The 21,190-nt window shown below is 38.5% G+C and overlaps 1 protein-coding gene across 10 annotated transcripts in view; it reads right to left on the bottom strand.

Moving 5' to 3' along the window:
- Positions 1 to 20,925, bottom strand: part of AP4E1 (adaptor related protein complex 4 subunit epsilon 1) — a 220,766-nt gene extending 199,841 nt beyond the window's left edge. For 5 of the 10 annotated variants that reach the window (XR_007519759.1, XR_007519758.1, XR_007519760.1 and 2 more), the window contains exons 1-6: positions 19,969 to 20,181; positions 17,065 to 17,136; positions 10,015 to 10,138; positions 8,229 to 8,302; positions 6,974 to 7,095; positions 3,785 to 3,944 (exon numbers count right to left, since the gene is read on the bottom strand). Coding sequence is in view for 5 of the 10 variants with exons in the window: in XM_049904949.1 (XP_049760906.1) it covers positions 3,785 to 3,944; positions 6,974 to 7,095; positions 8,229 to 8,302; positions 10,015 to 10,138; positions 17,065 to 17,136; positions 19,969 to 20,118 (702 nt within the window). In the remaining 5 variants the exon portion in view is untranslated. The other 5 variants (XM_049904954.1, XM_049904953.1, XM_049904950.1 and 2 more) reach the window with 5 other exon arrangements.
- Positions 20,926 to 21,190: the final 265 nt, after the last annotated feature.

Here is a 21,190-nt window from a genome sequence, read left to right as displayed (position 1 = left end):
GAGATGCTGATGAGAGTGGACACTTGAGACTGTGTTGGCATCTCCTGTCTGGAGGGGAGATGGGAGGGTAGAGAGGGTTAGAAACTGGCAAAATTGTCACAAAAGGAGAGACTGGAAGGAGGGAGCGGGCTGACTCATTAGGGGGAGAGTAAATGGGAGTATGTAATAAGGTGTATATAAGTTTATATGTGAGAGACTGACTTGATTTGTAAACTTGCACTTAAAGCACAATAAAAATTATTTAAAAAAAAAAAAAAGTATATATGCCAAGAAAAACCAAAAAAACCAAACCTGTTGCCATTGAGTCGATTCTGATTCATAGCAACCCTATAGGACAAAGTAGAACTAACCCATAGAGTTTCCAAGGAGCTCCTGGTGGATTCAAACTGCTTGACCTTTTGGCTAGCAGCCATAGTTGTTTAACACTATACCACCAGTGTTTCCATACACCAAGAGAACAGTGAAATATGTACAAGGGTATTTACTGTAGACCTCTGATAGAAAAATAAGAGTTATACATGTGAATGTATACATAAATGTGTACATATGTATATATAAATTATACAAACATACACACTTAAATTACAGATCTGTAGCAGAAAGCTAATTAGAATTAATAAGGCTAAACAAATTTATACCGAATCAAAATGCCAATTCATAAGATTAAATACATCTATACCAACGTTAACTAACAAAGGACGTGTACTTCAAAGGTTTTTTTTTTTTTAACTTCTCTTAAGCATGGTAGATTGACTATGCAAGTTTATCCCCCTCCCCAACAAACCTGATGAAACTGAAAATAAAGAAATTGTTTCAAAGAAGGTATCAGTCCACGAGAACAGAAAGAATGAGAATGGAGACAAAACAGTGAGTGAAAGATTTCAACATATTCGTGGAAAAAGAAAAGGAGCCCTGGTGGAGCGGCAGTTGAGTACTCAACTGCTAACCAAGAAGTCAGCAGTTTGAACCCACCAGCTGCTCCATGGGAGAAAGATGTTGCAACTTGCTTCCGTAAAGGTTACAGCCCTAGAAACCTTATGGGGCAGCTCTGCTCTGTCCTACAAGGTCGCTGAGTCAGAATCGACTTGACACAACAGGTTTGGATGGGTAGAAGAAGGAAAATGCAAGATCAGTAAGTGAGTAGGAGAACAAAGGAAGCTACAGCCTCAGTACCTGCAGAGTGGAGCTAGGACGTGAGCTAATCTGCCTTGCAGAAATCCTGCGGCACAACACTTGGAGGAACTAGGTACTGGAAAAGATCAGATATGGGGCTAGAAAACAAGGGGGTTAGTTGAAAGTATGTGTACAGTGTGGCTAGATCACCAAGATTTCTTTCCCAACTGTGCAGAGGCAAGTGACTTCCCTTCCCTTGCCCCCTGCCCCTCCCTCCACTTCAGAAGACAGGAGGATTATTGCTTGGAGAAAATGAACTAGAGAGATTCCAAATATGGGAATACAAAGTACAGGGAGTGGCAAGAGAAAGCTACCAGACTCAAAACCGGAAGATTCAATTAAAACCCTATAGGATGAGATTCCCAGCCCCCTTCTCCTGCCTGGTTCCCACATGGTAGGCAGCCAGGCTTGAAGTTCCTCAAGCAGGAGACTGGATAATCCTTTTCTAAAACATGATCTCAGAGAAAGAACCTACAGCCAAATGTCTATACAATGACATGGCCTGCTTGTCTTCCAATCACTCTACAGTACAGTCAATCAGTCTACTGACCCTTGCCCAAGCACACAAAGCTTCCAGTCAGCTTTCTAATCACTCATTCTTAAAAACAAAAGGACAGCCAACCATCACCAGTCAAGGTAACATTGCAATGTCAAAAAAGGTAACTACAATAAACAGAAAAAAGGAACACAAGAGGAAAGTAAGACAATGCAGGTAGAAGACTTCAAATCATCTCAGAGAAACAGAGTAAACTATATTTCTGAAATAAGGATTCTATTTAAAAAATTTAAAAACACACAAAAGAGCATTCAGAGTAATAAAAAAAGCACTCTTAGAAAATAAAAATACAGCAAAATTCAAAATTCATGTCAAAGGTTGATAAAATTGAGGAAAAAGATAAATATTAGGAAAAAAATAAGAAAATTAAAAGACGAATTCAGAGGTCTAACAGCAAACTTGTAGCAGTGACTAAAAGAGGAAACCAAAAAAAAAAGGGAGCAGGGGAGAAGGGGGGAATCACCCAAGAAATAATGCAAGATCATTTCTTAGAACTGAAGAACCTGAGTTTCTATTGAAAGGGCCCATGAAAATCACCAGGATAAAAGATCCTATAAGCTTCCAAAGAGAAAAAGAGCAGCTTCAAATAAAAAAACAAAAATCAGAATGTCATAAAAACTTCTTACTACCATCAATGGAAGTCATAAGACAGTGGAGCAAAGCCTTCAAAATTCTGAAGAAAAATGATTTTACATAGGACTCTACAGTCAAACTATCAATAAAGTATAAGAGAAGAATAAACATATATTCGCACATGCCATGGCTCAAAATATTTACTTTCCAAAAACGTTTTCTTAGGATACACTTCATCAAAATGAGGGTGTGCACCAAGAAACAGGAAAGCATAAAACTGAGGAATTGGATGCCAACATAAAAAAATGGTCATGTCCCAGGTGTCAGGAGTGTGCCACCTGTCCTAGACAGCAACAATGAGACTGGGGCAGAAGATTGGAGGGCCTAATGGGGAGCAGTAGAGACAGAATAGAGAGGTCATCCATGTGGAAAAATAACTACTAGGGACTGCAAAGATCTGCTGAAAATTGAAGGGAAAAAAATCAATAGCAGGTACACAGATAACTAAGCAAATAAAAAACGAAGCAATTATTAACAGCAGGAAAAACAGAATATTGTAAAGGAAAAAAGAAATCATAATTAGCTCACAGTACATAATATTTACAAAGATTCAGCAACACAAACTCTGGCTTAACTCTCTCACTACCAACAATTATGATAACAGCAAAAGGCACTGGAAGTGGCTGCCTATGGGAAACAGAACAGTGACAGACCGGGGGAGGATGGAAAGAGTAGGCAGATACAGGGGATTACTGTTCTTCAATAAGTCCTTTACTATTTTTTCCAACTATTTGTATCTATTATATGATAAAACAAAAATTATTTTTAAAATTATAAAAGAAGAGTTTGCTAATCCAAATGAATTTTTCATTGGTATAATAAGCATAAGGGCACCTTTCAAGTACTGTCTGCCCGTTCCTGTTGCAGTGACTAAGAGCTCGGCTGCCAACCAAGAGGTCAGCAGTTCGAATCCACCAGCCACTCCTTGAAAACCCTATGGGGCAGTTCTACTCTGCCCTATAGGGTCACCATGAGTCGGCATCTACACTACAGCAACGGGTTTGGGTTTTTTTTGGTTTTGTCTATTCCTAACCATTCGACCCACTTTCCTCGACTGACATAGTATCAATGTGATGAGTTACACGGCATATATATACCTTGCACAACCCCCAACATCTTTCCTCACCTCTACAAGCTGTTGTGCACATAAAGCACTTATCTGCAAACTTAAATCACCTTCCATAGTCACTATCTTTCCATGCTTCCTCTGTAACATGGAAAAATTTTAGGCATCTAAAAAAAAAATGGTTGGTTCTAAACAACTCTTTATTATCAATAATTTGCAAAAATTACTATATTAAAGAGTCAACAATTAAAATTTTAAATGTTAACTAAGCATTTTACTGAAAGGTTTTTTTTTAATTCCATACTAACATTTTTCTAATGGTAACTTCTCAGCGCCTGCTGAAATTTTCAACTTACCTTAATCATCCTAAGGTATATGTGCAAGGAGGCAGCCATGACCCCAACATCTCTGTCACAAAGTGCTTTCCGAAATTTAACATGAATATGCTGTACTTGGTTGGGAGCAATGACATGGAATTTGTACAGTGCCAGAACAGCTTTTCTTCGTATGATCTCCCTAAAGATAAAAAATGAATTTAACAAGCCAATTTCAATCATTAGGTATTTAGTTTAAAAAGTCATGGGCCAGATGAATTCAAAGTATCAGCCACTACCTTATGATCTAAAAAAAGAATACACATTTATCATTAATTTCATTATTCTAATACAGCACACTGTATAAAGTAGCTATCTCTAAAGAGGTAAGATCACAAGACACTTGAACTATCCATCTTATATATTCCTGCAGTTATGGGAAAATTTTTTTAACAAGCATATCTTACTTTTGAAATCAGAAAAAAAAGAAGATAAACATGTAAGTATTTTTTTAATTTCCTAATACCATTCTTGAAAGCCTTATCTCTAGAAACAGGAAGAAAAAAAAAAAACCAACAAATTTAAGTTAGTAATAGGTCATTTCAGCTAGTAATATTAGAGTCCCATTTTTTCTGGACTGGGTTATTAATATTAAAAGTCTCTTTTACATCTTCATTCAAAGTAGTAGCTTTTAACATTAATTTTTTAAATATCATAAGCAAGCATACCCCAAATATGTCCTAAAGCCCCTTACTTTGGAGGCACATGGAAAAAAACAATGTTACCCCTCTCCCTGCCTAACTCATCCCTGTTTCAAAAACTTCATAACAAGGAAGAAGTAAGCACACACTAGTCTCACACTTCATCTGTAATAGTGTCTAGTACACAGAAGTAAAGTAAAAGAAGTGTTATCCTATGGCCAGAGTGTAGTTTCCAAGCCGTGTTCCTCGTTACTCTCCCTTATGCCTGTTTCTTACTTCTCTCTTATGTGCACTCTATGCTGGTACCGCTGAAACAACAAACATTACATTAGTGTGGTGTTTACTTTTAGGGATCCTTAATATATACTTCTCTTACCCAAAATCACAGAAAATCAAAATTCAGTTTACTCAATGCAATCCTGTTAAACTGATGAACAATACCCTTTATAAGATTTCTGATGAATGGGCATCCAGCTTCTGCTAAAATTCTATTAAAAAGCAACTCCCAATCTCCCTAGGCAAACTATTCCAATAGAAAATTCTTTTCACATAAAAATATAAGCAGATTAGAGTCAGATTTGCCATTGTATGGTAATTACAAGCTACATCCCAATGAACTGTCATTGGATGCTAATCAATATTAAACAGTAGGTAAATGAGGCAAGGAAAAAAAGAGTACAAACTCTGAATAGGCTCAGGAATCCCCAGGCCTGGCCCAAAATGGCAGTACTATACCAGACATCAGGGGACCTGGGTTCTGGCTTGCTGAGATACAGCTAGGGATTTAAAAGCTGAGTCCAAGCCATGTCTCACATCCTCTGTGTGACAGTTACTGGTCTACCTGCAGCTCTGTCCCATATTCTTTAGCCCCTTCTTAGCATGAAGTTGGGTATAGCTCTAACTGCAGAAGCAGAGTTTCAAAAAGTCTGAACTCCAGGCAGAAGACAGGAGAGGCCAGGATGGATCATAGGAGATGGGAGGCAGAGGAAAGGCCCTCTGAAGAATTTCTACAAAGGGTCAGTCAGTGTATCACCACACAAGAGTGGTGGTAAGAAAAAATTATCAAAAATATGCTGCTGCTATGATCAGATGGAAACCCTAGGGGCATAGTGGTTAAGAGCTACAGCTGCTAACCAAGAGGCTGGCATTCCGAATCTACCAGGTGCTCCTTGGAAACTCTATGGAGCAGTTCTACCCTGTCCTATAGGGTCGCTAATGAGTCAGAATTGACTCAATGGCAATGTGGTTTTTTTATTATCAGATGAGCCTATAATTACCTAAGAAAAGGAAGTATTTGCTTTCCAAGAATTGTCTATACCCATCCTTTGTTCTAAACACAGATTTGACATAAACAAAACATAAAAAGTATTAAAAATCTCTTCATTTATTCGATAATTCTTAGTAAAAACTATCATTTTAGCTGGAAGATTCATGGCCCAAAGTTTCTTAAAGAATACAAGCTATAAGAAGACATTTTACATTCTTAGAACATTAAAAATACTAACTTGAAGAAGCATATGAATTAAAGAAACGTGGCATGAATAACAAAAAAAAACCTTTATCAAGAATGTATATATAACTAAAATATTACAGTCACAGAAGAAAAATGGAAAATGACTGCAAAGTCATTCCTAGCTTTAAAGTTATAAGGCTAAGGGGCTTGGTCAAAACAAAATAATTCCAAATATGGTCAGAAAATAAAATAATACAAGTATGGTGAAAAAGCAAGTCAAGCTGATAAGGACATAGTTAAGGAATCTTAGAAAAGAAGTTTAGCAAAATACTACAAGCTAACATCTAACATCTATTTCTCATGAGTCGGAGTCAACTCGACGGCAGTAGGTCTGGTTTTTTTTTGGTTTAATTTCTATTTAGATATAGTCTGCTACAAAATAGAATTTGAACACTGTGGTTTTGATATCAAAGCATCTTGCCAAAACTTTGCATTTGTAGAACTTGAACCATTTCCAAACGTTTTCCATTATTCCATGTTATCCTCAAAACAACTTTGTGAGAAGAATTAAGGATCTTCAACCAACTGCTCGTAGCCAAGGGAAAAACAGGACCACTGCTCGTTAGTGGTAGAACTGGGAGGAAAGCCAAGGATTCCTGATACTAAGCCTCATTGTCTCTCAGTTTAACTTTAGAAAGCTGCCTAACATGTTTCCAAACCCACATAAAAATAAAGGGCATTCCTATCTGGGATTTCTGCATTGTATCTGGAAGTCAGAAAATATTCTCTACCCTGATAGCATTAAGTTAAAATATAATAAAGTTTCAAGTATAAATTTCTGTTTTGAAATACATGGTGTCGAGTTGATTCCAACTCATAGCAACCGTACAGGACAGACTGAAACTGCTCCATAGGGTTTCCAGGGCTGTAAATCTTTACAGAAGCAGACTGCCACAACCTTCTCCCGCCGAGCAGCTGGTGGATTCGAACCGCCAATCTTTTGGTTAGCAGCCAAGCATTTAACCACTGCACCACCAGGGCTCCTTGTAGGTACCTATCCAAAAAGAATTTACTTACTTAGAATGTTGCAGTTTTTCTTCTATTAACGGAAGAACAGCTGGAATCATTTCTCGAGGAAAGATCTGGCTGACGACAGTAAGTGCCATACATACTTCTACTAAGTTAGTACTCTGCAAGTCCTGACATAATTATTAAGCAAAGAAAACATTCAGTATAAATTTTGAAACCAAGAACGGCTCAACAACACAATGGTCCTATATACTTGGCAGTGTTCTACTAACTTTATAATTAATTTGTACATTCAGGGTTACCTACATATTTTCTAGGAATGTCCCTATTTGCTTCATTTGTCTTAAAAAAGTCAACAGACAAATATAGCCAAAAAGCAGTTGACACAAAATGAAATTGTACTTCTGATACTGGCCAAAGTAGTTTACTTTATTACAGCCTTTAAAACTTTTCTATACCAATAATGAAACAATTTAATAAATTTTTCTTGTTAATCAGCCATAATACGAATGGAAGCTTAAAAGGAAGTAATGTCAGAATATACACTATAAAATGCAAGCATTCATATATACTTACACGTGCACATAGTTTATAAATAATTCTAATAAAATCTGAAAATGTGTTTTTTAAAGTTTAAAAAAAAACTTAAGCTCATTAGTTTGGTATATTGATTTAAAAATCAGAAAGCACTATACTGTACTATGATACACAAAACACTATAGTATACTACACACACACATCAAAAGATTGCCAAAGACAAACAGGAAAAGCTCAACCACTCGATTTATAACTCATTAGCAATTCTGATAAAAAGTTTAGCAAAAAAAAATCTTAAGTGTAGATTAAACTGTGTTTCTATTACCTGCACATTTCAGCTACCCAAATATACTCTATTTTCCTTTAAAATAACTTTTTAAAATTTAAAGACTTCAAATTACTCCATTTATATCTATATCTCATTAGAAGAGATTCTAGAGAAAAAGACAACAGCAAGGTCTCACAGAAAATCCACCTGATGATGAGCCTAGAGCTCTGGGTTATAATTCTGGTTTATTAAACAAAGCATTAAGAAATAACAGCAATAATAGCAGCAGCTACTACTTTACACAGTCATTCACTTAAGCCTCACAACAGCTCTGAGTTCTATTATTATCCCCACTTTACAGATACAGAAACTAATCTAAAGATCTTTCTAACCCCACCTTCTTCCAAAATAATTGTTTAATTCAATATGATTCCGGAGAAATGTCAGTGCCTGCTGGAATCATTTAAACTTCCTATTAACCAACATGAAATACAGTACCTTTACAACTGTATTCACAAGGAGAAGCAACAGTTCATGATTTTCATGTAGAAATAATGAAACAGCCAAATAACCTGTAAAAGTCAAGAGTAAAAGCTTCATTACTTGCCTACCAAAAAAGAAATATTCACAAGAAGTTACACAAAGTAATAAGATATTACAAATTTTAAGTATCAAAGATAACAGGTACATGTAAATATAAAAACAAATTATAAAATATGAGGTCCAAAAAACTTCACTAAGTAAGATTTCAGGTCTTCTTCATCCTGAAGCCTTTCAGAATTACGTATTACACAGGATATGCCTGAAATGGACAAGAGGCTATGTGTGCCAACTTACAGTCCTATAAATGACATTAGGAATATATACGCCTTACACCTTCTGTGCAAATCTCTACACAGTCAATCAAAACATGCTCTATTTTACAGCCAAATACATACTTACTAAAAATCCAATAGTTCTTATAGTTTATAGTGAATTACTGGCTATTGTTGAATGAACTACCTAATACCAACCCACACAATGGAAATATATATTAAACCATAAAAGATATTTTCTCAATTTGAAGACTATTGAATGACTGCAGCTTTTGAGGAAAGAAACACTACCATACTACATGTACTCATCACTTAAACACATACTCTTAAACAAGCATTCTTATTTCAGTACTATGAAACATAAAGAAGTACATCTTAGGATTGAGAAAAAATATCAATATTATGGCAAATGCCATATACAGGTAGTCCTCGACTTACATATTTGAGTTACAATGAACCTCGCTTAGAACCACCCAGGTTTTTTTTGTACATCTTATCGTTAGTAACGTTGTATACTACACACAATGTTGCAGTGCATAATTTGCTGATGTTATCATTCTCATGCCAACTCCCAAAGACAAAGATCAGATTTATAAAAATACCGACAATAAAAGGCAGTAATAATGATTAACTAAAAAGAAGAAAAAAATGAGGTACCTGCCTTATGTTAGCACCAACTTAAGATGGAGTCGTCGGAACAGAACCCCGTCATATGCCAGGGACTACGTGTACACAGAATCTAGACTCTGTGTGCCAAAGCATCTCTCATCCCCACCCCACCATCTTACAGCCCAGGTCAATATAATTTGTAGAAGAATGCTGGTCCTTGACAGTGTGACACCATCAATCCTGGCTTTGAATAAAGACTATGTTCTACTCCTATCCTACTCTAAAATGCTTCCTTCTTCGGATTCTGATGTAATGCCAAACCTATGTAAATAGATTTAAGTCCTTGAAATAATTTTTTCTCACAGCCCCAAAGGCTGAATACAAAGTTTTTTAAAAGAAATTTCTAATCCCCATAGCTAACTTTTGTGAAATTGAGAACAGAATATTTACGATTATTCCAGTCAATTTCAGTTTTATTTTATACAGAAACATTTCTGTATAGAATAAATGAGATTAGACAGACAATTCTTAACAGCTGTATTAAAGTATAATTTACATACAATAAAATTCCCTCATTTTAAGTGTATAGTTCAATGAGTTTTCACAAATAGGTACAGTTATGTAACCACCATCACACCACCAGGTAATTTTTAATCTTCTCTATAACTCAACAAATGCTATAAATTAAGAAAGCTGATTTCATTTACAGGCTTTGAATTTCTGAAGTGTTATTTTTAAGCTTTAGAAATTATAATGCAAGTGTTCTAAAAACATACTATAACCTGCCCTCATTCATTTGATATGATAGTTGGAACTCTAAAGACAACCTTAAAATATGAAAGTCTTAAACACATACATACCTACTCTCTTTTCTAAGAGGTTTCCTTGTTGTGCCAGCTTAATTGCATGTATATAGCCAAAGGAAGCATCATATCCAAGCATTTCACAATATATAAGTCTCACCATACATTCCTTCATTGTTTTCTGAAAAGCAAAATTGGTAATAATTGTATAAAGTGTTTTGTAATTCTCTAACAGGAAACCTTTAATCCTGCCGTTGAAGAGATAATATATATTTTTTTAAATTAATCATCCAATACCAGACTTCATATATACTAGTTACTCCAAAAGTTAATTACCAACAGTATTAATTTTTGAAAATTATTTCACTGGTAATTAAATATTTCATTAATGGCAACACTATAAAATAACTCAACTGCAGAGGTTGAGTGCTACGGCTGCTAACCAAAGGGTCAGCAGTTCGAATCTACCAGGCACTCTTGGAAACTCTATAGGGAAGTTCTACTCTGTCCTATAGGGTCGCTATGAGTCAGAATCAACTCAACAGCAATGGATTTGGTTTTTGGTAGCTATTTTAAATTTAGTTATTATGTGAGACACATGGTCCTGAGACAAAATTTCATCCATGGTGATTTTACATGGCTTCAAAAACGTGACACACCATTCTGAAGACCGTATAAAAACATCCTTAAAATTCCCACAAGTTGATGATAATTTACGCAACAGAAACATCTTTCACATTTAAAAATCAAATTGCACCTGGGCTTCCCACAGCATTCTTATGCTATATGTAATAACCAATAATTTACTTTATAGGCATTCTTTTTTAACAACTCTCACAATTATTATACACTAAGTGGCATGATCAATTTCATTAATGGCATAGCCAATCAAATATTTAATTTTTTTAAGTGGTTCTTTCAATATTTACAATGCAAGCTAAAAATGTTAAGACTCTATAAATTTATTTTATTAATATTTCTAGTCTCAAAATTCACAGAAAATTTTAATAAAAAATATAAATAAAACATTTCAAAATAAAGAAAAGCTCACAGACTATTATAATACCTAAAAATTAGTTAATAAATTATAGGATTACTAAATCACGAAATGCTTAATAAACAATAAAATAAATATCTTAAAGCAAGGATAATAATGTTTAAATACACACACACGTGCACACACACACACACACAAACATATGAAAACTAAAAAAAAAAAAAAAGAGCCCGTGGGAAAATCTTAGAGGAATAAGATTTAATTTAGGTCACTTGTATTTAAAGCAATATGTTACTAAATTAATACTAAGACTACTAATCAAGAAACTGATAAAGCAAACTTACAAGATACTAGAAGTCACTCTTCAAAAGGTTTTCTACATCGATAGCAGTGAAAGCGTTAATTTAAGCCATTAAGTTTCAACTCTAGCTTTGCAACATAATTTTAACTCAGAGTTTTTCAAAAGTCATCATGAACTTGATTTAAGTAAAACTGCATACATTATTATTCTCTTAATTTTTAGAGAGGAAAGTGCATTCCCCAATGCAGGAATTTCCTTTACAATTTCTTTAACAAACTGTCACCAGCCTCTACATGACCATCTTACCAAAAAAAACCAAACCTGTTGCCGTGGAGTCAATTCCAACTCACAGAGACCCTATAGGACAGAGTAGAACTGCCCCCATAGAGTTTCCAAGGAATGCCTGGTGGATTCGAACTGCCGACTTTTTAGTTAGCAGCTGTAGCACTTAACCACTATGCCACCAGGGTTTACATGACCATCTTAGGTAGAGGTTTATCCCTAATGTACACCTGGAGTTGGATGGGCATAATTACCATAAAATCTTCCTTCTAAACTTTAACTCCTTAACTTCTATCTTAGTTCTGCCCAACACCAGATTTATGCCTTGCAGGAAGAGCAATACCAACTATAAAAGACGAAATCTAACAAAATAAAAAGAGAAAACCATTTCTACTTGACATTTCTATGAAGGACCATGAAGCACAATGACTTTATACACACACATCTATACACACAAACAAACATGAATACATATATATACCAAAAAACCCCACTGCCGTCGAGTTGATTCCGACTCATAGCGACCCTATGGGACAGAGTAGAACTGCCCGTAGAGTTTCCAAGGAGCGCCTGGCAGATTCGAACTGCCGACCTCTTAGTTAGCAGCCATAGCACTTAGCCACTAAGCCACCAGGGTTTCTACATATATATACAGGTATATCAAATTAACTATGTTTTAAGTTTTGTTTGGTCACATATTATTACAAACACAAAAACAAATAAATACATTCTCTCAAAAACTTTACTAGTGTTATTCATGTGCATAATCATGTACTCATGCAAAATAATCACCCTGATATTTTCATTCACTGGCAGGGCACTGGGGAGAGAACCACCCTACAGTGACTTACCTAGAGAAGGCACTCACTAAATATTTGCTGAATGAATACTGCTTGGAGATAACCTCATTATGTGAAACCACTTTTTTTTTAAAGTTGGGTCTTAATCTAGCTGTAGGGACAGCCCCAAAGTGTCCTGTACATAGAGGGTACTCATTAACTAGTTGCTGAACAAATATTGTTTCAAAAACTGTTACATGGAGCCAAGTTTAAAAACAACCGGGTATTAACATCGCTGCCATGCAATATTCTCAATTTTACAGCAAGGAAGTCATTATTCTACCTTGTCAGCCAACTTATACACCTACTCCTCACTTACCGACTATTTTGTTATCCAACATTTCACATTTACAATTGTAAAAAATCTACTATCTGACTATTCTGCGCGTTTACGTGGTGGCAGGCAGGGCAGCAATGGCTGAGGAGCGTTCCCTCCCTTGAGGAGGGTCTCTTTGTGGCCTCCGGGAAGCTGGGCCACACTGCCTTGCGCCCTCTGCTCCCTCCTGCCAGTGGGCAGGGTCCAGCTGCTGCATCAGGCCAGCCTCCTCTGTGGCCATGGCCTCCGGGATGATGCACAGGCAGCACAGAGTCAGCAGGTGCCTGTTCTGGGTTTCCAGCTCCTGTACTGCCTGAGGCTCTGCAGCTCAAAATTGTTGTGGGGTGAGAAGGGAGGAAAGAAAGAAGCATTGGAGAGGGTGTCTGGAAGAAATGAGTGCAAGTTTAATGACATCCCAAAGTGAGCCAAACTAAGCCTGAAGCCTCCGCCTCGGTGGCACTGGGTGTGCTGCCAGGCTCCCAGTGCCCTCTCAGGAAGCCCTAAACCTTGGTAACTCACCAGGCCCAGAGAGCAGAGCAGGTTCCACAACACAGGGCTTGCAAGGGTAGGAGTTGAGCCCTGGAGATGGCTCCACAAGGGAAGCTCTGACCCAACACGGGAGGAACAAGTGGTTAGGCCGAAGGCCCTCCAGTCACACAGCCCAGCTTTAACCAGCTTTGTCTCCTCCAAGCCTCCTTCTCCACAGAGGAATAATCCATAACTGGACTCGTCCCAGTGATGAGCACATCAGTAAATCTCAGCTGGTATTATTTCTACATTTTCTAAACAAAAATATATACGAGTGGAAAACAGAAAAAAAAAATCCTCCATTGTCACATAACACTGATTTTCACAAAATGACTTGGTCTTTGTAACCTAACCATGTCAATTAGCGAGGAGTGTGTGTGCTCCAAAACAGGTAGTAGTAAAATTAAAGATCTACAATACATCAATTCGGGTCTAAGAATACTATGTTAAATGATATATCCTAATCTTTACCCAGTTTATAACATATTCATTCCCATGAGTATCACCACATTGATATAATTATCATCACGTTGATGTTGACATGAATCAGGCAAGTCCTGTTTCTGTGTGGCAAGTTAACAATAAAAGGCTAAAGTTATCGTCTGACTTGCTACCATTCATAACTCATTTTGACTATGATAAATTCTTTTTAGTAACTAGATACCAAAAAAGCCCAGGATGTCGCTGGTGTTAGGTGCCATCGAGTAGGTTCCAACTCACAGTGAGCCTAGAAAATGAACAGAATGAAGCACTGCCTGGTCCTGTGCCATCCTCACAATCATTGCTATGTTTGAGCCCATCATTGCAGCCACTATGTCAGTCCATCTCATCGAGGGTCTTCCTCTCTTGCTTTGACCCTCTACTTTACCAAGCATGATGTTCCTTCTTCAGGAACTGGTCCCTCCTGATAACGTGTCCAAAGCATGTGAGAGAGTCTCACCATCCTCACTTCTAAGGAGCATCGTGGCTGTATTTCTTCCAAGATAGATCTGTTTGTTCTTTTGGGAGTCTACGGTATATTCGATACTCTTTGCCAACACCATAATTCAAAAGCATCAATTCTTCTTCAGTTTTCCTCATTCATCATCCAGTTTTTGTATGCATATGAGGCGACCAAAAATACCATGGCTTGGCTCAGGCACACCTCAATCCTCAAAGTGACATTTCTGCTTTTTAACACTTTAAAGAGGTCTTCTGCAGCAGATTTGCCTGATGCAATACATCATTTGATTTCTTGATTGCTGCTTCCATGGGCACTGATTGTGGATCCAAGTAAAATGAAACCCTTGACCGCTTCAGTATTTTCTCTGTGAAGATTTTTGTTTTCTTTATGTTGAGGTGTAATCCATACTAAAGGCTGTGGTCTTCGATCTTCATCAATAAGTGCTTCAAGTCTTCTTTGCTTTCAGAAAGCAAGGTTGTGTCATCTGTGTATCTCAGGTTGTTAATGAGTCTTCTTCAAATCCTGATGCCACGCTCTTCTTCATATAGTTGAACTTCTCGGATATTTGCTCAGCATACAGATTAAATAAATATAGTAAAAAGATACAAGTCTGGCGCACACCTTTCCTGATTTTAAACCACATAGTATCCCCTTGTTCTGCTCAAATGACTGTCTTTTACTCTATGTACAGGTTTCTCAGGAGCACAATTAAGTATTCTGAACTCCTATTTTTCACAATGTTATTCATAATTTACTACAATCCACACAGTCAAATGCCATTGCATTGTCAATAAAACACAGGTACACACCTTTCTGGTATTCTCTGCTTTCAGCCAAGATCCATCTGACATCAGCAATGATATTCCTCATTCCACATCCTCTTCTGAATCCAGCTTGAATTTCTGGCAGTTCCCTGTTTTGCATTGCTGCAATTATTTTTGAATGACTTTCAGCAAAATTTTACTTGTGTGTAATATTAATGATATTGCTCGATAATTTCCGGATTCCGGTGGATCGCCTTTGTTTGGAATGGGCACAAATATGGATCTCTTCCAGTCGGCTAGCTAGGTAGCTGTCTTCCAAATTTCTCAGCACAGACGAGTGAGCACCTCCAGTGCTGCATCCGTTTGCTGAAAAATCTCAACTGGTATTCCATCAATTCCTGGAGAATTGTTTCTCGCCAACACCTTCAGTGCAGCTTGGGCCTCTTCCTTCAATACTATCAGTTCTTGATCATATGCTACCTCCTGAAATGATTGAACATCAACCATTTCTTTTTGGTACAGTGACTCTGTCTATTCCTCATATCTTCTTTTCTTACTTCCTGCGTCATTCAAAATTTTGCCCATAGAATCATTCAATATTGCAACTCGAGGCTTGAATTTTCTCTTCAGTTCTTTCAGGTTGAGAAATGCCAAGCTTGTTCTTCCCTTTCAGTTTTCTAATTCTAGGTGTCTGGATGTTTCATTATAATATTTTACTTTGTCTCCTCAAGCCACCCTTTGAAAACGTCATTTCTTCCTTTCACTTTAGCTGTTCTACTTCAAGAGCAAGTTTCAGAATGTCTTCTGACAACCATTTTGGTCTTTTCTTTCCTGTTTTTAATGACCTTTTGCTTTCTTCATGTATGATATCCTTGATGTCATCCCAAAACTCGTCTGGTCTTCAGTCATTAATGTTCAATATGTCAAATCTTGAGATAATTTCTAAATTCAGGTGGGACATATTTGAGGTTGTATTTTGGCCCTGGTAGAGTTGTTTTAATTTTCTTCAGCTTCAACTTGAACTTGCATATGACCAAATGATGGTCTGTTCCGCAGTCGGATCCTGGCCTTGTTCTGACTGGTGATATTGAGCTTTTCCATTGTCTCTTTCCACAGAATTAGTTGATTTGATTCCTGTGTACTCCATCTGGCAAGGTCCACATGTGTATCACCATTTATGTTGCAAAAAGCTACTTGCAATGAATAAATCATTGGTCTTGCAAAATTCTATCAGTTGATATTTTTGAACTACCAATCCTTCTTCTTTGTTACCAACTTTAGCACTCCAATCACCAGTGATTATCAATGTATCTTGACTGCATGTCTGATCAATTTCAAACTTAAAAAGTTGATAAAAATCTTCAATTTCTTCATCTTTGGCATCAGTGGTTGGCATGTAAATTTGAATAATAGTTGTATTAACTGGTTTTCCTCATAGGTGTATGGATATTATCCTATCACTGACAGCATCGTACTTCAAGATAGATCCTGAAATGTTCTTTTTGACAATGACTGAGATGCCATTTCTCTCCAATGTCATTCCCAGCATAGTTGACCACAGGATTGTCCGATTCAAAATGACAAATACCAGTCCATTTCAGCTCGCTAATACCTAGTATATCAATCTTTACACATTCCATTTCTTTTATGACGACTTCCAATTTTCCTAGATTTATACTTCATACATGTTTGCAGCTGTTTCTTCTCATTTTGAGTCATGCCACCTCAGCAAATGAAGGTCCCAAAAGCTTTACTCCATCCACATCATTAAGGCTGACTCTACTCTGAAGAGACAGCTCTTCCCAGTCATATTTTGAGTGCCTTTTCAACCTAAAGGGCTCATTCTCCAGCACTGTATCAGACAATGTTTCACTGCTATTCATCCACTGGCCAATTTTCTCAGAAGTAGACCCTCAGGTCCTTCTTCCTAGTCTGTCTTAGTCTGGAAGCTCTGCTGACACCTGTCCACCTTAAGTGACCCTGCTGTTATCTGAAATACCTGTGGCATAGCTTCCAGCATCACAGCAACACACGAGCCACCACAGTATGACAAGCCAACAAACAAGTAGCAAACAGAAGTCCATAGTGGTCCAGGTTTCAAATTCAACGTGTATTGGCCCTAACTTTGCAAACTTACCAGTGTTGTAGTAGGAGCAGAAACAGTTGCTTTCAGGCTACTCAGTTCCTGCTGGATTAATTTCTCTTCCTCCTGAAAAAGTGAGAATATTTCAATGTTTGAATAATTATAATTTTAAACTATAACAGTATTTTTAAAGGAAAAAATATAATTCATAATACTTTCAATTTAAAGAAACTATTATATTAAAACAGAACTATAAAAACACACTCTTTCACACACCAAACAAAAAACCTGTTGCCATTGAGTCGATACCAACCCATAGTAACCCTACAGGACGGAGTAGAAATGCCCCACAGAGTTTCCAAGGAGTGCCTGGATGATTCAAACTGCGGATCCTTTGGTTAGCAGCCATAGCACTTAGCCACTACACCACCAGGGTTTCCCTCTCACACACACACAGGAATAAATACACCAATATGGTCACTTCTACTCTCTTCATTTTATTTCACCTCCATAAGCACTTGAAAATTGGCTCAATTTTTGGCTGATATAAAGTTATCTTCAAATTATACTGAATTAGCAGGTACATTAGATAGCAAATTAAGAATATTAGCAAAGTAATGTCACATCTGGATACTTTACATACAGTTCCAAGCTGTGATTTAAAACAACAAAAAAAAATTTTTTTATTTTTATTCGGCACCTCACAAAAATTACCAAAGAACAAAATGTTAAGACAAACAATGTTAAATCCCCAAATAATGATCTGGGAATGTGAAACAGACCCTTTCCAGTAAAAGATCATCTTAAACTCTCGGAAAAGGAGTACATGGAATGTGTGGCTAATTGCCTCCATGAACAACAGCCTCCTTAGCCATGAGACTAAAAGAACTGGATGGTATCCCGCTACCATTACTGAACATTTTGATCAGATTCTATAGAAGAATCTTGATCAAGAGGGGGGAAACATAGCACAGAATTTCAAACTCTCAGAAAGTCTCCAGACTTTTAGGAGCTGTGTGGGCTGGATGAATCCCTAAAACTATTACCCTGAGATAATGCTCAAAACTTAAACCAAAAATATCCCAACACCACAGGTTAGCTAAACTTCCCAAAAATTTCTGCCTTGAAAATTATGCCCTTTAAGAACTATCTACATGGGATAAAAGTGGCAACAGCAACTCAAAAAATTAGATAGGAACCTTAGGGGGCAATGAGTCTACATTAATGGATGAAGAACAACTCAAAAAGGAGAGTAAGAATGGCTGCACAACTCAAAGAATGTAATCAATGTCACTGAATTGTACATGCCGAAAGTTGCTTAATTAGTGTATGTTTTTCTGTGTACAGTCTCAACAGCAGTAATAAATTTTTTTAAATTTACATTCAATAACCAACAAAAAAAGAATCTGTTTAACAAATCATGGAAACCCTGGTGGTGTAGTGATTAAATGCTACGGCTGCTAACCAAAGGGTCAGCAGTTCGAATCCGCCAGGCACTCCTTGGAAACTCTGTGGGGCAGTTCTACTCTGTCCTATAGGGTTGCCATGAGTCGGAATCGACTCGACGGCACTGGATTTTTTTTTTTTTTAAACAAATTATGGTGTAACACACGTTCTTTTTAAGACATAACCTTTCTGAAGCTTTGAACCAACGTCTTACACAGTGCATGCAACTTTAAAAGTCTATAGCAACTCCATCTAAGATACAACTATTGGTCTCCATGAATCCGGAGTAAAGGAGAGGGAAACCAAAGACCCAGAGAAAAAAACTAGTTCACAGGTTTAATAGTCTACACAAACCACAACCTCATCTATGCTGAGACCAGTGCCCAGCTACCACTTTATGACTGTTCTAATCAGGAATACAATACATGGATCCCGACAGAATGGGAGAAAAATGTGGAACACAACTCAAATTCTTACAAAGCCCAGACCTACTGGACCAGTTGAGTCTGAAGGACTCCCCAAGAGATGCTCTTTGAACTTTGAACCAAAACTACTCCATGAGGTCATCTTTTAGCTAAATAACAGATCAACTCATAAAATACACAATATCATCCATGAGTACTATGCTCCTTTTTAAAAATCATCTACCATATATGAGATGAAGCAGTCAACATTTACTCCAATGCAAAGAGAAGAAGGCATGGGGGCAGGGAAACTAGAGTTCTGGAAACAAAACAACCAAAACAAAATAATGAGAAAGCTGACACACTGTGAAAAATGTAGCCAATGTCACTAAAAAAAATTGTGTCGAAACTGTTAAATGGAATCTAATTTGCTGTGGAAACTTTCACCAAAAACACAATATTTTCATTAAAAAAAAAAAGTCTATAGCAACTTAATACAGAAACTAATCTAACTGCTCATTTTCAAAGCCTGTCTGCAGCAGAGATTTACTGAGAAAATTTTATATTTTGGGAGGACTATACTTTTTCTTTGTCCAACTTGTTGGTCTAACCCTAAAATCTTCAAGCTCCCCAAATGTTCAGATGGCACGATCTGTTCAGGTGTGTGACATCCAGCAGTTGAAGGGACTGGGCGGGCTGGAGGAGGGAACTTTTTAGGTGAATGCCTGACACTTCATCGCAATGGGTATTTTCACATGCTTTGCATCTCATCTAATCTTCAAAAAAACCTATGAATTATTTCTTTTTACTTTCCTGCGTAATAGCTGAGAAAATATACGGAAGCTCGGATAGATTAAAGAGGTTTGCTCCAGATGACAATGAGTCAGTCAGCGCCCAGTATGGCAACCGGGCCTCCCTGCTGTCAGCCCGGGCAGGAAAGGAAAGCTTCCAGTCAGACGCACCGACAAACAAGCAGTCCCCGAGCCCCGTTAGAGGGCCGGCCCCGCAGACCCCGAAGGCCTCAGGGTCTCACCGCCCGGTCAAGGGCCTCCTTGCGTGGGGGCCTTGCCCCGGCGCCCATGACCTTCCGGGCCCCACGGGCACCTACGTGCTTCGAAGTGAGCGCGGTGATGCCGCGGACGAGGCTGCCCAGTCGCGAGGACAAAGACGCCTTGGCGGCCGCCGCCTCACCACCCGTCTGAGTCTGCAGGAAGAGTCCCGGCAGCGCCGTCAGCGTCTTCTCCACTATGTCGCTCATTGCCACCGCTACCACCACCTCCCTTAGTCGCGTAGCCGCCCCGCCTCATGCCCGGCTTCCGCCGGCCCGGCCTCCGTAGGCACTTCCTGTTTGTTTTAAGAAGAAAACTTTATTCGCGTCCGCGTGAACAAACTCAATGTCGCTCTCGAGAGTGGCCACCGGGAGGCGCAAGAGTCTGCAAAGAAAAAGCCGCTAGCCCAAACTTGTTCACAAAGGTTGACCTCCCTAGAGAGATAGAGGGAGCATACGTTCCCGGTTTCCATTGCAACCCCAGGATCTGGTGCACCTTTGAGTTCTCTTCTGGAAGCCGGTCGGGGCCTCTCCCTCTCACACTTTATTCTCCAGAATCTCCCCTTCCTTTCCCATTAGCTGCCTCCGCGCTGCCCGAGGCTGCAAAAGCAGGTCCACATCCCTCGACTCCCCTTTTCAGGGACGTCCCCCATTCGACCATCCCGTAACTGTCTGCGACACCACGGGCAATCCGCCTACTTCCCTCCGCCGCCCCCTGAGAGGTGAGTTCGCCACGGGTGCTGTGGACCCGGCGGTGCTGGGGACACACGCGTTGTTGAATAAATGAGCCGCGCGGCCGCCCTGGGAATTCATGGTGCCAGGTTCAGAGCCCGCCTCGAACAGCGGACTTCTAGCCCATGTAGCTTCCAGTCCATACCTCTTCTCTGTGGCCTTGGGCAGGCCGACTGGAAGCACTGGTCAGGTGCCCTCTACCCTCACCCCCACCCACTTCGCCTCACCGATACAGCAGGTCGCAGCTTAAAGGTAACTTTCCGAGAGCAGCCTTCCCTGGCTTGGTAGACGAGCACAGGTCTCCCTGTCGTACCGATCCTCACAGCACTTCTGTCTTTTCTGGTTTATGTGTTATCACAGCTGCAACTACATAAATATCTCCCTACAGAGAAAACGTATTCCTTGCTATATCCCTAATTCCTACCCAGAACAGAATCTGGTACATTAGTTTTCAAAATGTGGTCCGTTGACCACCGAGGGTTCCTGACACCCTCCCAGGGGATCCACGAAGTCAAAACGATATTCATAACACTTAAACGTTATTTGCTGT

Source organism: Elephas maximus, chromosome 12 (genome assembly GCF_024166365.1).
Source record: "Elephas maximus indicus isolate mEleMax1 chromosome 12, mEleMax1 primary haplotype, whole genome shotgun sequence".
In the NCBI taxonomy this organism is placed as follows: domain Eukaryota; kingdom Metazoa; phylum Chordata; class Mammalia; order Proboscidea; family Elephantidae; genus Elephas; species Elephas maximus.
The sequence above is the reverse complement of the archived record's forward strand: the minus strand, read 5'-3'. Positions and strand labels throughout refer to the sequence as shown.